The sequence below is a fragment of the Mucor mucedo genome (genome assembly GCF_025094135.1).
Source record: "Mucor mucedo strain NRRL 3635 chromosome Unknown EV154scaffold_146, whole genome shotgun sequence".
NCBI classification, from domain to species: domain Eukaryota; kingdom Fungi; phylum Mucoromycota; class Mucoromycetes; order Mucorales; family Mucoraceae; genus Mucor; species Mucor mucedo.
This window is the reverse complement of record NW_026252430.1, coordinates 70536-84932: the sequence shown is the minus strand read 5'-3', so window position 1 is coordinate 84932 and position 14397 is coordinate 70536. Positions and strand designations below refer to the sequence as shown.

The 14397-nt window shown below is 34.8% G+C and overlaps 7 protein-coding genes across 7 annotated transcripts; 4 read left to right on the top strand and 3 right to left on the bottom strand.

Annotated features, from left to right (window-relative positions):
* Positions 1-163: 163 nt before the first annotated feature.
* EV154DRAFT_486503 (Redoxin) lies at positions 164-876 on the top strand (the record flags this gene model as incomplete). Its single annotated transcript, XM_051598857.1, has 5 exons — positions 164-166; positions 220-240; positions 291-355; positions 405-469; positions 521-876. The coding sequence occupies 5 exons, from the start codon at positions 164-166 to the stop codon at positions 874-876; spliced, it is 510 nt and encodes a 169-aa protein (XP_051452430.1).
* Positions 877-2309: 1433 nt separating this feature from the next.
* Positions 2310-3172, top strand: EV154DRAFT_472501 (rab-GTPase-TBC domain-containing protein; the record flags this gene model as incomplete). The annotated part of the gene is made up of 2 exons (XM_051597909.1): positions 2310-2675; positions 2729-3172. Exons 1-2 carry the CDS (start codon positions 2370-2372, stop codon positions 3170-3172), a joined length of 750 nt encoding a protein of 249 aa, XP_051452429.1. The 5' UTR covers positions 2310-2369.
* Positions 3173-3693: 521 nt separating this feature from the next.
* EV154DRAFT_525998 (uncharacterized protein) lies at positions 3694-4467 on the bottom strand. The gene has a single exon (XM_051603346.1). The coding sequence runs from the start codon at positions 4419-4421 to the stop codon at positions 3723-3725; it is 699 nt and encodes a 232-aa protein (XP_051452428.1). The 5' UTR covers positions 4422-4467; the 3' UTR covers positions 3694-3722.
* A 511-nt stretch (positions 4468-4978) lies between these two features.
* On the bottom strand, positions 4979-6544 carry EV154DRAFT_525994 (histidine phosphatase superfamily). The gene is made up of 3 exons (XM_051603345.1): positions 6396-6544; positions 6276-6343; positions 4979-6222 (listed from the first exon to the last, which is right to left on the bottom strand). Exons 1-3 carry the CDS (start codon positions 6448-6450, stop codon positions 5437-5439), a joined length of 909 nt encoding a protein of 302 aa, XP_051452427.1. The 5' UTR covers positions 6451-6544; the 3' UTR covers positions 4979-5436.
* A 1221-nt stretch (positions 6545-7765) lies between these two features.
* On the top strand, positions 7766-7998 carry EV154DRAFT_429728 (uncharacterized protein; the record flags this gene model as incomplete). The annotated part of the gene is made up of 2 exons (XM_051596487.1): positions 7766-7874; positions 7919-7998. Coding segments are annotated over 2 exons (189 nt in total), but the record flags the coding sequence as incomplete, so codon positions are not given.
* Positions 7999-8542: 544 nt separating this feature from the next.
* Positions 8543-9831, bottom strand: EV154DRAFT_555722 (uncharacterized protein; the record flags this gene model as incomplete). The annotated part of the gene is made up of 4 exons (XM_051605294.1): positions 9353-9831; positions 8953-9015; positions 8768-8831; positions 8543-8700 (listed from the first exon to the last, which is right to left on the bottom strand). The coding sequence occupies exons 1-4, from the start codon at positions 9431-9433 to the stop codon at positions 8543-8545; spliced, it is 366 nt and encodes a 121-aa protein (XP_051452425.1). The 5' UTR covers positions 9434-9831.
* Positions 9832-10101: 270 nt separating this feature from the next.
* EV154DRAFT_540317 (Rho GTPase activation protein) lies at positions 10102-12736 on the top strand (the record flags this gene model as incomplete). Its single annotated transcript, XM_051604408.1, has 7 exons — positions 10102-10147; positions 10207-10340; positions 10408-10656; positions 10710-11297; positions 11366-12496; positions 12558-12655; positions 12718-12736. The coding sequence occupies 7 exons, from the start codon at positions 10102-10104 to the stop codon at positions 12734-12736; spliced, it is 2265 nt and encodes a 754-aa protein (XP_051452424.1).
* Positions 12737-14397: the final 1661 nt, after the last annotated feature.

The window sequence follows — 14397 nt, the reverse complement described above, 5'->3', positions numbered from 1 at the left end:
GTCTTGGAATTCAGTAATGTAAAGAAATTGAACTCACATGGAATCTGGTTTATCCGGACTCTGTGCACCAAAACCTTAATTGACGTCGACAAAAAAAATGAAATAAATTACAAATCATGGCGACTTTTTGGGAATCATCTTTTTCTCTCTTTTAATTTAAAAAATGGTAAATTACAATAGTACATCATGACTGAAAAAAAAACTTATTTATCTTAATAGTCTATTCAAGTTGGCGATATTGTGAGTAAACATCATGTTACCGTGCTCTTTTTACTTATGCATGTAGGTAGATCCCCGATGGTGTTCTTCACTATGTTCCCTTTGATCCCAAGGAAGATATCACGGCCTGTCCTCGGTAAGAAAGTATTCTTGATCAGCACTTACACTTGATTGATGTTTCATAGTCCTATCGCCTACAAGATTCATGAAAAGTTGAAGGGAAAAAAGGCTGTTATTTTCGCTATCCCAGGTAATTTAAAATTTCATCCATGCTTCAACTAGGCATATTAATATACGATAGGCCCCTTTACCCCAACATGCTCCGAATCTCACGTACCTGGTTTTATCTCGGCCCATGAGGCTCTTCAATCCAAGGGTGTTAGTGAAGTCATCTGCATCTCTGTTGTCGATGGATTTGTAATGAATGCTTTTGCTAAAGCATACAAAGCTGGAGATAAGGTTATTATGGCTGGTGATGGTAGTCACGCCTTCACCGACTCTCTTGGTCTTGCTCAAGATTTAACCGCCAACGGTATGGGCATTCGCTCCAAGCGATTCGCAATTGTTGTTGATGATTTGGTTGTAAAGTATGTTGGTATCGAGACTGAACGCGGTGTTACTTCTTCTGGAGCTGAAGCTGTCCTCTCCAAATTGTAAAAAAATATACCATCAGTAGAAATAAAATAATAGCAGATGACGGAGGTTTAAACAAATATGGTGTAATTTTTAAAAAACAAGCTCACATCTGTATGGTGTCATTTTTGCTTCATATTGTTGGACATGTGGGTATCAACTTTTATTGTTTTTGGTGTTCATAAAACTAAGGTCTCGTTGTTTATTCTGATATAGAGTGTTTTAGACACAACTACACCTGATCGATTATTCTATCAGTTTCTACACAATGAAACCTTGATCAAGCTGTATGCATGAGTTCCAGTTGACATTTTTTTCTTCTCATGACTGGATTACGATATATTATGCTCATTATGTAGATCTTAAAAAAATAGATAGAAGTATTTGTTGATTTATAAATTTGCCTTTGATACATTCTCATGAACCGCAAATGTTGATACTAAAATGATCCAGGGTAGTATACAAGCATATTGAAACCGTATACTATCAAAAAAAAAACTACACATTGAGATAAATATAGTATGTGTATTGCAAAAGCTACAAACTGTGCAAAACGTTGCAGCTGTCTCAACAATAAGACATACTTCCATTGTTATAGTTAATATATATATATATGCGGATACAAAACCTGTCCTTGATCATTATATATTCACTTCTACAAACATTCTTCGTAGCCACAAATGACTGTCGGTCTTTATTCGTCCCACCTAGCTCATTTGCATTTGTATGCGTATCCAATTTATATCAAATTGAATGCACATTTCAACGCTAGGATAATTGAGATTTCGTCAAAAATAAAATATGCTGCCATGTGTTATATCGCACAAACGTTCGACAAACAGTCTTTAATTTTTTATGATTTGTTAACTCCAGGCACCGATGTTGGATTCCAAACTGGAAAGGATCAAGCAGGATATGGACAATTTAAGGACGATACAAACGAAAGGTTTAACCTCCTTCTTTTATGTAAGCTCTTCTTAATATATGTATGACTCAGAATTATTGCTAAGCCGTTTCTTCAACTCATTAGTTTACATTGCTGTCTGGTGTTTAGGCAGTTTTATCTTGAATCCATGCTATCGCTTCCATATAAACCAAAAAAATACCGCTAAAAAGTTGGATAATAGAAACTTTGATGTTACGAAGTCTGATTTTGCGAACTATGAACCAATCATGTTGTTCGATACTCAAGTCGTTGATTTACCTGTTGCTGAAGTTGGAGATACCGTTCCATCCGTTTTTGAGGAAAGTGACGCAGAGGATATTTTCTTCGATAGTCTGAATAGCATAGAAGGGGAAAGACAAGATTCTGTGAATAGCTCAGGCGACGTTTACTCTAAAAACTTGAAGTTGCTAAAAGATAGATCGACAGCAGATGAAGAGAATTTAGACTGGGGTAATAAGGATGCTTAGAACAATTTATACAGGGAATTAATTTTTTTTTCTTTTTATAATTAGAAATATGGGCATCAGTGCTAACTAATTATAAAGATATCGAGCGTAGCAATCAGATTCGAATGGCTATTACGAATGGTTTGCCCTCCTCTTCTAGAGGATTAATTTGGCTAGCCTTCTGCAAACCTGAAGGAGGGTTTGAGTCTATCGAGAAGGTATATCATGATCTGCTACAGCAACTAAGTCCTTATGAGGACGAAATCAAAAAGGACTTGCATAGGTCTTTTCCGACAATTGAATATTTCAAAAATATAAACGGAGAAGGTCAACAGCGTCTTTTTAACGTTCTGAAGGCTTACAGTTTATATGAACCTGAAGTTGGATACTGCCAAGGCCTGAATTTTGTGGTTGGAATATTACTGCTTCATGTAAATTAAAGACAAGACTATTGGATAATATATATTAACTGCATTCTTTATAGCTGTCTGACGAAGAAGCCTTTTGTGTTTTAACTTCGCTCATGAAACAAGCAGAGTTCCGTACACAATTTGATTGTGATCTATCAGGATTGAACATACGTATCTTTCAATTCGGTCAACTGATGATACACTATACCAAAGGATTACATATTCATTTTAAACTTCAAAGGATGAATACAAAAATGTTTATTACTCCATGGTTTTTAGGCATGTTTGGTAACCAAAGTAATATAAAAGTTGTTTACCGCATATTCGATCTCGTCTTGTTGGAGGGCACCAACTTCTTGTTTAATGTCGGTCTGGCTTTACTGACCAAAAATTGGGCGCAGCTTAGGATTCTTTCGCGCCCTGAGTTGGCAAATCTCCTCTTGAGAGACGTTGCCAACGCATATCAGGTTACACTTGATTTTTTTATTCGTAACATGTCCAACAACTATTTTAACTAACCTTAAAAACTTTAGGACGATGAAAACTGTCTTGCCAAGGATGCATACAGTTATGATATTCCAGATGTGCTACTCTCCGCGTATACAGACATTTACCGAAAGCTTAAAGAAGGCACACATACCCTTAACAATGGCCAATTGCGATTGAAAGGAAGCAGAACATTTAAAAGGGCCATCTATTAGTATTGCAATAAACTATTGAGTATCCTTATTACCCAGTAAGATATATTTAAACAGTTGAATTACCGGTTCTCTTTGGATTAATAAATAATTTCTTAATTCTGGATTTATGCTTTAGTTTATCTCTTCATGTGTTATACCATGCCTTAGCTTAGACTTCTGAAAGTCAAAATTAGATTTTAAGGCACAAACAAATCAAAAACAACACAAACAAATAGGCCATCATAAACATTCCAATGGCTAATGCAACGTTTTTATGAACCAATGAAAATGTGTGCAACACAAATTTATAAAAGCTATAGCAGAGGCTGTTTTTTTTTGAATTAAAAAGGTTTAACTTTGTTTGGTTTATTAAAAAAAAGTGAATTCGTTATATGAACAATATCTTTTCTTCATTACTGCTATAATACTCTAATTGTTGTTCTTCTTCATTGTTATCTAAACTTGTGTACATCGAATCGTCATCCTGCAGTCTTATTGCTTGTTGGTGATGAGAAATAAATAGTATGGTGGCATATTTAAATGAAGATACCCAAATTGTCACAACTTCCAACAGCAAAATTACAATAATTACATATTTCAGGCTATTACCGATATAGGTAGCGAGTGCAGTATAATGATCCTGGTCGAGTTGAAATTTCATGTTTTGATCCATTAAGGCAGCTTGAGTTCTCGTGTCGAACGTGATGCAGAATATCCAGCTCAATGCTAAGCCAAGCGGCATTAAAAATTGACAGAACTGTTCAATTACGGTACGCCATATATCTGCTGTTGTTTGGCATATACTTGGTGCTGTTGATGAAGCGCTCATTAGTAAGAATAGAGGACAAAAGATGGATGCTTGTGCTGCTACAAGTGTTGCAATTAATCTGCGGTCTTGAATCATGTCATAAATTATTTCGTGTCCCTTTAAAACTATTGAAGATGCATCTTCCTCGAGTAGTAAGAACACAGGAATGGCATCATAATTGTATATACTGAGTGACGAAATGACGATAATTATGGAAAGTATCAACACGATACTTCTTGTCCAAACAACGCATGCATTAAAGAATCGAATACTTTCCATTGTAAATAGTAAAAATAAAGAAAAAGAGAAGAGGAGATTAATATTCTGGGATTATTTTATATTATGCGGTTTTGTCTCCTACTCTAGACTTTATCCCTTTTTAATTACACTGTCAACGGAGTTCAAAGAATGGGACCCTTTTTACAGTTAAGGATTTATTAAAACCTAGTGGCACAATAGAGTCCACACACACACACACACACACACACACACACAGATATTATTTATGCACAATTGATTAAAGTTGTTGGTTATTAAATAGGGTTTTTATTTGAAGGGGATTGCTCATAGCAGTGAGAATTTAATTCATTAGATGATTGACTACAGCATCTTGGTTTAAAATTGAAAAGAAAACCATTTTTTGGATGATTTATGATGTTTTCTGGATATTGCCTACGTAATGTAAAAAAAACAAGGACGGTGTTCAAGAATGTCCATACTTAAGTCCGTTTAATTTTTCTACGTACGTCCTCCTCGTCTTTTTGGGTTCACGTGATCTTTTTTTTTTTTTTACATGGATATTAGGAAATGTCTAGAGGTCAGTATTTTTAACAAACGTATGGTCATTCGGGTTATTTGGAATCAAGTGATGGTCTATACACATATCTAAAAGAAGTGTTTACGTCGATTGACATGCCATATCATCTTAACTTGGAACAATTTTTGTTTTGTATAAAATATGCTTCACTACTAGTACATGCTACTACTGAAACGTTGATGGACAACTACCAAGTTCCTACTTACTTGGGTTATTTGCAAATGTTTCTATTTTAATTAAAGTTTTCAACATTATGTTGGATGATTAAACAATTAACTCATCCTGACTGATCATTGTGATTGGGACGGGGCTCCAATATATTGACAGGTTGTACAAACAATCATGAGTAAAAAAGTGTTTAATGAAATGATAGAAAGAACCTTTCATTGAAGTGGTTCATGTATGCACATAAATGATAATAAAATATGAACAGTAAGTGTGGTAATATGTACAAGATAATGGCGGTGGAGTGGGGGTCTATAGTAAATGTCTGTCATACATGACAGTGTCAATTAGCCATGTTGGTTTTGACGGAGAGTTAAATCCGTCATCATGATCCTGCATATATTCACAGTCTTCATCGCTTTGGTCACTTGAGTCAGCAATGACTGTTGAATTATAGTGACGTACACATGATATGCTGCAATAATTAGATTCGAGTGGTATTGTCACCCTATTTCTAAAACCGTCCAATAGTGCGTTCACACCTACCGCATGTGTTACAAATATAACCACAGTGGGTTGCTGTTCATCTTTTTGTCCCTTTTTATTACCCAATTTTAGACAAGACTCCAAACAATTTAAACGTGTGTCTTCAAATCTGTGAATCATGTCTGTATAACGCTCAGGATAATCAAATTCAGATTGATTGGGATTATTGTATGCATAATCAATTGTCAAAGCCGGTAGCATACCCTCTTCTTCTTCAGGAGTGATAAAGCTCTTTTTTGCCAACATTGAATAAGAAAATGCTTGTTGACGAGCTAGCTTTTCTTGCTGTCGTGACATTAGATATTGCGCAGGACACACGGAATCAAAAAAGCGTTCACACATCCACTCGCCTAAGCCAATATCGATCCTTAAAGTTGGTGTCTTTGTTATATTTTTAGATTTTCGTAATCCTTTCACAACACCAATACTTGTGTCGATGCAGCGTTGGAATGGTGATGAATAAATAACAATATTTGCGTTTTTTATATCAATAGTTTGTTGACGCAACATTTCAAGTATTGTGGAACCGGTCTTTTCTGCTTGTTTGAATCCCTGTTCATAAGAATTGTTAGAAATAAGGCTCGTTACTTGTGTATACAACTTACTTTGGGTGTGATTGGAGGATCCCAAATTCCAAGTGATGGATCTGGTTGCCATAGTTTATCAGTATGATCTAATGAATGTGTCAGATAAATTATACATGAAGGCTCCCTTTTGATTTTTACCTAATCTTTCTCCATGGCGTACAATGAATACAGTCGGGATATTTTTTGATACCATGTGAAAAGAAACAAAGTATTTGGGGATTTGGGGAAAAATAAAATAAAAAATGTATAAATACGGAGGGAAGAAAGAAGAGAAAAAGAAAAAGAAAGGGTGATGTTATGTATCCACTTGATGAATGGTGACACAAATATATGGATTTCATCATGTGATTTTCATATGAAAAAAAAATATATATAACCAGACTTTTAAGTTGTGCTCACACGCCCATGATTCACCATCTGATGCTCTTTTTATTTTCCCATACATTATAGGTTTCTTACCGGCAAAAGAATGACGATAAATAGTAAATAATGAATATATGTTCTTCTCATCATAGCTGCGTGTGATATAAATGCGCAGCAGTGCTACCAAAACAGTACTCTTACCACGATCATCTCTATTAAATTAGTACAAAGTAGTCGTTTCTAGTTTGAGAAACATAAACAAATAAGTAAAAGGGGGTGAATCTTTGCATAACAAAAAGGCAGTCTTCTCATGATGTACATCGTAAACAGAGGAATGCATCATGAGGATATAGTTTGTTTCTACAGCATCTATTTTTATTGTAAACAATACGCAAGCACTGGAGATCAGCCAAAAGTCGGTAAAATAAAACCATAAAACGTGCATCACTTTTCTTGACCTTTGACAGTTTTGTACGCCAACGAAAAAAAAAAAAAAAAAAAAAAAAAAAAAAATACAAAATCACTTCGGCACTTTTGCATCTGACTTGGTACTCCGTAATGTTTACTCTATATGACGCCAATTTTTAGTGGACATATTCTCTGTCTGGTATTGCATTGTTCATTACTTTGGAAATTTTAGAAAAATTAGGTCCATCTTATTGATTGTCAGGCTTCACTTTAATTTAGGCATGCATTTGTCTGACTTGGAATCCAAATAGGCAGCCCAGATTAAAATTTTAAAGAATATATGGACAGCGATATTTTCATTGTAGTTGGTTATTACAAAATAATCATATCTAAGAACCACCTGTATAATTATCTACGGTTTAAACATAAATCTGCATCCAGTATGCTGAAGATTGAAATACAAGTATTTGATAACCGACCTGTTTTCTGGTTTATGTCTTGGCTTAAGGTTTGTAAACGAAGATGGATCGAGTGACATTAACATTAATTAGAATCTTATCTACACATATGTCGTTGTAATTTTTGTAAATGATAGTGCAGACAAATGATACAATACTTATCATATAATAAGTAAATGTGTTTAAATTAGTGTGAACCGGGAAGAAAACAATCCCCTAACATAGAAAATTTAAGCAATTTTTACTCAATATTCTGGTAAACAACCATTGTATCTCAATATAGCAGACCCTAAACTGCCTGATAGAATGGTTCAGTCAGAAAAGACTATAAGCTGTAGAACCATACCTAGAAAGAAATTTGCAAACTATTCCGATAGTCAAAAACATTGTTTGTATATTAGTTGCGGCTAAAGCTTTTAAATGCTGCAGTAGTGGCGATTGATGGTCGTATTGGTCAGGATTTGGGTAAGAAACCTAAAAATAATCCTGGTTGGGACATTTTCGATCACTAAATAGCAAGAATTCAAAGCGCAAAGATCAAAGAGAGATGTAAATTGGGGGAGACTTGGCCCAAGATCAATATCAATCCATTTAAAATTGTATTTTATTGAAGAGAGTGCCTTTGATAGCAATACTATTAGATCAGTATAAAGAACTTCTGTCATTTACCAGCCCATCAGCACGAGCGATCAGCCATGCTATTATTGGAACAATTTCAACCTGTGAAGTAGTCAACATGGGGATTCGAGCTCCTCTGATATTAGGATCACAAGGTAGCTTGACATCAACAGACTCCCCAAGATACGGGTGTAATATGGTGTTAGTTACCTTCGTCCGTCTTATTTCTATCATAGGATCTTTGGATCGATTCCAAAAAAGCAGAAGACTCGATTACCGCTTCCTGACAACGGAAAAAAAAAGAATATAAAACTATATACAGCAACTTATCATGATATATAAATCAACTCTGTAGCTACCACATCATGTTTATGACGTCTACTACTTGACTTCTGCTGTTCACGTGGGTTGTTGGGACTTAATAGCTTCTTTGATGATTTAAACAATACATTTTGGGAGTTGCAATATTGAAAGTCCAAAGTCTTTTTTTTTAGCAGCATGAACAAATAGAACCTTCATTTTCTTGAACAACGTGATATCGGCATAGTTAAACTGGTACGCGATAGCATGCAGCATAGATAGCAATCCATACGCAGCTTTGAAAAGTGATTTGAGGTATTCTTTTTGTTGTCAGCAGCTCCAGACGGTCCAAATGCCTCATACCTTTTTCAGTGGATAAACTGATCTCAATATGACTACCACTCTCGTTATTAAATGTTTCTAGGAGCTAAAGGAAAAGTAGAAATACTTGTCTAAAAAAGTTGTTATACAATTCTCAAACGAAGGAGATAGATCGTATTCAGAATTATGAGCTGGAATTCGCATCTGTTAAGAGCTTAATGGCCTACTGCAGCAATCAAATTAATGTTGCCAAGATTTTGCCAAAGGGCAACATTTGATGATGACACTTTCTAACTTTCATTTTTAATTATGAAATAGATGTATGAAAAATGATGTGATGCGTATGTGTGCGGGTATAATACACATTAATCCATCCGCGTAGTATTTTACCATCTGTAGTCACCAGATTTAATTAAATACGTATGAATTAGCCACATTGAACAAAAAACACAATGTTACACGAATAAATTTAGACGATTATAAGGTCGAGATTTTAGTTTATGACAGTGCTAATCCGAATCAAGCTTCTTCAAATGAGCTACAGCTACACTACGTATCCAAAGTTTTATATGTACACCATATTTTACACTTGAATAGCTGACGGCATGTTTCCGTTCCCACTTATACCTCAAACCAGAAGAGGTTTATAGAACAAGTAGATTTATTTTTAACCCGCTGACTATGAATTAGTGAAATTGTCATGCGCATAAAAGACCTGCGTCGACTCGTTTGTTGGTATCGAAGTGTATATGATGTCTGTGTTGATCGTCATTATATATATAAATAATAACTGGAAGTTAGATACTAAAAATTTTTAGAAGAGATGGTATAATACAACTCATTAATCGTGAATGCTACGCGCTAGCGTCCATGGTTCAACATGTGATATGTATTGTTGTATGATCTTCTGAAAGATAATTAGAACTTTACACGTACTTGTATGACCCTTCTATTTAGTACAATGTGCCCTTTCATTTTTGTATGCTCATAGCTAATAATCATTACTGTGGTGTGAGATACCTTAAATTTGATTGTGCATCTAAAACGGGCGATCATTTTATAAATAAATATGGGATGTATCATACTCAAATACTCTATTTTAAAATACCGAGAGAATCAAATAATAGTTTGTGCTACGGTGCTATTGATTGAAAGGGAACTTTAAATTAAATATCCTTTTCTTTTGCTTCTTTTTTCTTATTTTACATTATAATAATATGACTGACCGACGAAGTGGGATGGTTCAATCGTTTGGATATCCACAAAATAGCTCGATTGTGAGTCGAGCAGTAGCTGCAGCTGCAGCTAATAATCATCATTCTAGCCGTAATAGAGGCAGAAACTCTAAACGGTACTCTGTGTCTGTATTCTATTCTATGGCTGCAGAACAAGATGTCGAAGTAGAAGATGAGTTGGCAAAAGGTAAAAAAAAGTTAAAGATCCTAAATTAAATTTGTACAATAAAACCTTATTTTTAATAGCCCAAAGACGTTTACGTGAACTAAAGACTAAGATTTCAACACAATCCAAGAAGAATTTTATGCGAGAAAGAGATGTGCGATTTCTTGACGCTCGGATCGGCTTATTAATTCAAAACAGAATGGCATTGGATGAAGTGAGTTTTTTATTATTATTTTTCAGTCATGTAAAAAAAAAGGCGAATTAACTTGTGATTATTTTAGCAACACGAAGTAGCTTCTCGTTTAGAAGATCACGATGATGATGAAGTTGATCATTACCCTGATGATCGCCGTATGCAACAGTATGGAAATCTATTTTATTTGTTACAAAGCGAACCACGTCATATTGCGATATTATGTCGATTAGTTAGTTTAGCAGAAATTGATACGTTATTACAAACAGTCATGTTTACACTATATGGTAATCAATATGAAAGCCGTGAAGAACACTTACTTTTAACAATGTTTCAGGTACAAAAGGTTTTATAAAAAAAAAAAAGGTTTTATTAAACTTTATGAATTAGAACGTACTAGCTGCCCAGTTCGAAACCACCACAGAGTTCAGTTCACTTTTACGTGCTAATACACCCGTTTCACGAATGATGACAACATATACTCGTCGTGGTCCCGGTCAATCCTATCTCAAGTCTGTTTTATCCGAGAAAATCAATAATTTATTAGAGCACAAAGATTTAAATCTTCAAATCAATCCATTGAAAGTATATGACGAACTTGTGGAAAAAATGGAAATGGAACAGGGTGGACTACCTGATGGATTTCCAAGGGGTGTTACAGCAGAAGTCGCACAATCAAATCCCACTATACAAGCTATAATTCGCCCCAGACTTAAAACGTTAATGGATATTGCAAATTCATTTCTATCAACAATCATCAATTCACTGGATCAAGTACCTTATGGTATTCGTTGGATTTGTAAACAGATTCGCTCTCTGACAAAGAGAAAATACCCTGATGCCACTGATCATGCTATTTCGTCCTTGATTGGTGGATTTTTCTTTTTAAGGTTTGTGAATCCTGCTATTGTTACCCCACAGGCTTACATGCTTGTGGATGGTATTCCAGGAAATAATTCACGTACGACATTAACTCTGGTAAGATTTTCTTTTTTTTTTCTTACTCAATCCAAATTTAGATTAAGTAACACTCTTTATTTCCATAGTTGGCAAAAATGCTTCAGAATTTAGCAAACAAACCATCTTATGCCAAAGAAACATACATGATCCCAACAAACCCATTCGTAGAACACAATAAACAACGTACAAATAAATTTTTGAACGACCTTTGTGAAGTAGTCGATTTTTATGAACAACTGGAAATGGATCAGTATATGGCTCTCAGTAAGAAGGATATCATGATCAATATAACACCGAATGAAATTTACAGTACTTTATCATTATTACAACAACACATTAATATTATTGCACCACAAGAGACCGATCATTTGCGTATACTTGTAGGCGAAGTAGGTCCTGCTCCCGCACAAGTGCCACGAAAAGAAAATAAAGCAATTGAATTGCCTTTATTTAGTCGATGGGAAATGCCTATTCAAGATCTAACTATGTCCCTCATGTCTGAAAATAACATTACTCAATATGATATTTTGTACATGGAAGCCAAATCTATTTTCGTTCAGATCATCCGTTCCCTGCCATACCTTGGCCGACCCCCATTAAAGCTACATTATATTGCGGAAACAGCCGGCACAGGGAAGGATGCTCAACTTGTTCATAAGGGTATCAAAGTAAAGGAAATGATTAGGGAACTAGAAGAGGCCGGTGTGATTGATAAGCGTGATAATCATCAGTTTTTGGCGGAGGAAATCAGCAACGAGCTTGTTCATTTAGGTGATTTGAAACTCAAAGTCATGGAGGAATTGGACTCGCTTGAAAGCGTTTTCAAGACCATTCTCGATCACAACAATTATCTCAAGAGCCAGTTGGAAAGTTATAAAGCCTACCTTCAAAATGTCAGAATGCAAAGTGGTATTGGGGCTGGATCTTCTGCATCTAAAAAGCAGGTAGTTGGTATTGGAGTAGAAGTTGTAGATACCAGACCAGGTAAAAGGGCAATCAAGGCTCCTGTTGTACAAGGTCCTTTTAAATTCACACATCAACAACTGGAGAAAGATGGAATTATTGTCGAGACAGAAGTGCCTGAGGTTAGACGACAGAATATATTTTTAACAGTCTCTTCTCCTATTCCTGGTACTTTCATCATTTCACTCCACTATAAAGGTCGTGATAAGCCCGTTTTGGAAATCGATTTAAAGTTGGATGATTTATTGGAAAAGGTAAGCATGTTCGATTTAAAAATAAGGTGACATATTTTCTAACTTTTCTTTAAAAAAACAGCAACAGGATGGCGTTACAATGCTAGATCTGGAGTATATCAAGCTCAGCGTATCAAAAACTTTACAATTATTGACTAAAACTTTCATGTCAAGAAACAGGTAATACATAACTATCGGAAAATGGTTTTTTATAAAGATAACAATGCTAATTTCTTTATTAGAACTGGCTTCTTTTCTTAAAACATCCTTACTTATGAAACCAAGCGTTATGCTCACTATATCTGGACATAGTTTAAATTCTAATTCACGAGTGCACTTGTAACATATAATGCGCCCTCCAATGTAATATATCCATATAATTTATTACTTATTTCTCTCTCTATCTCCTTTTTGCCATAACACTACTTAATTATTCCTATTGCTATCTTTAATTTCTATATTTTTTCTTTATTACTCTTATATTATTTCTCCTTATTCTTTTTATTTTAATATATTCAATAATAATATGTATTTTTATTCTATCACAGCGTACTTATCGCACAAAAATCTTTTTTGGGAAATGTTTGCATAATACATGTCGATCTTTAACATATGATAAATGCAGCGGAGTGCACCCACATTTAAATAAATCCAAACGTGTTTTGTGACATTTTTTAGCATTCATCTCCGACTAGCACAAACAATACAATAAAGAAAATATATCCAAAAAGATATTTGAGTTGCAAAATGTAGAAGAATAAAACAAAGGTGAGGTTAGGTGGGAAGAGGGGACTCCAAGTTAGGACAAATAGTGCCTGATTTTTTATTGTATCTTGTGGAATAATTCATCATATTTTCATTCACGCATAACTCTTTTCTGGTATTTTTAATAAAAAGGTGCCCACATGCCAATTGTCTTTTCTCAGGGTGACTTGCATAACAATCTATTTTTTGTACTCCCGGGCCATTTTTTTGGATATTCCCTTTTAACGCACTTGGTTAAAAAAAAATTCATTTCTTTAATAGGTTGTATGGTATAATAAACTGGCTCAAGGGACACGCACGGGCCAACAAAAGAAACAATAGTTGATTCAGTCTTATAATCTGCTACAGTCGCTCATTGCCCAAAGAAGTCGGTTCTAGAGTCAAGTACATTTTTCTTTTTGAGAAAATGCTTGATTATAACGTGCTTTTTAGACTTACAAGCAGGTGCTGACGTCAATCTGTTTGTTAAAAGCAAAATCGTCTTTTTTTCTTTTCTGTTCTTCGTGCCAAATGTCTTTATTGTGGTGCTTTCTGGTAGTGTACTTGAATTCACAGGACAGATCTTGGATTCCAGATTATTCGCTTTGTTTGGGTATTTCGATACTATGCACCATTTGGGGTAATTACCGAAGATGCCAGGTTTAATGGCTTTTGCTGGAATATTAAATCTTGTCGATTAGTTCTGAGTAACGTCACCTTTCCCACTTGAAACGCATAATCTATAGCTTGTAACATAAACAACCCACATATACGTTACTATTCTTGAATTATCTACTTAATTATTGGCAATTTACGTTTATCAACTAATACTGCAATTTTTCTGCTACCGATTCTGACAATGAGACAATTAATGAACGAAAGAAAGTCTCTTCAGAGGGCATGTTTAACATTACAACGCAATATACGACTTCATATGAAAAAAAGAAGAGAAAACTATGTACAACTTTTCCAAATATCACAACAAAAGACTGCACGCATTTTTAAATGCTCAGATATCAAGGAAACATCTGGACCCAGGTTATCGAGTCGAGCAAAAAATCGTATACATCATTAACCTGTAATACACTGTATTTTTGTACATACATCTACTCAGACACTATTTGTGATGTAATACCTATCAATGTTAACCAGCCTAATTAAGATCGTCAATCCGAACC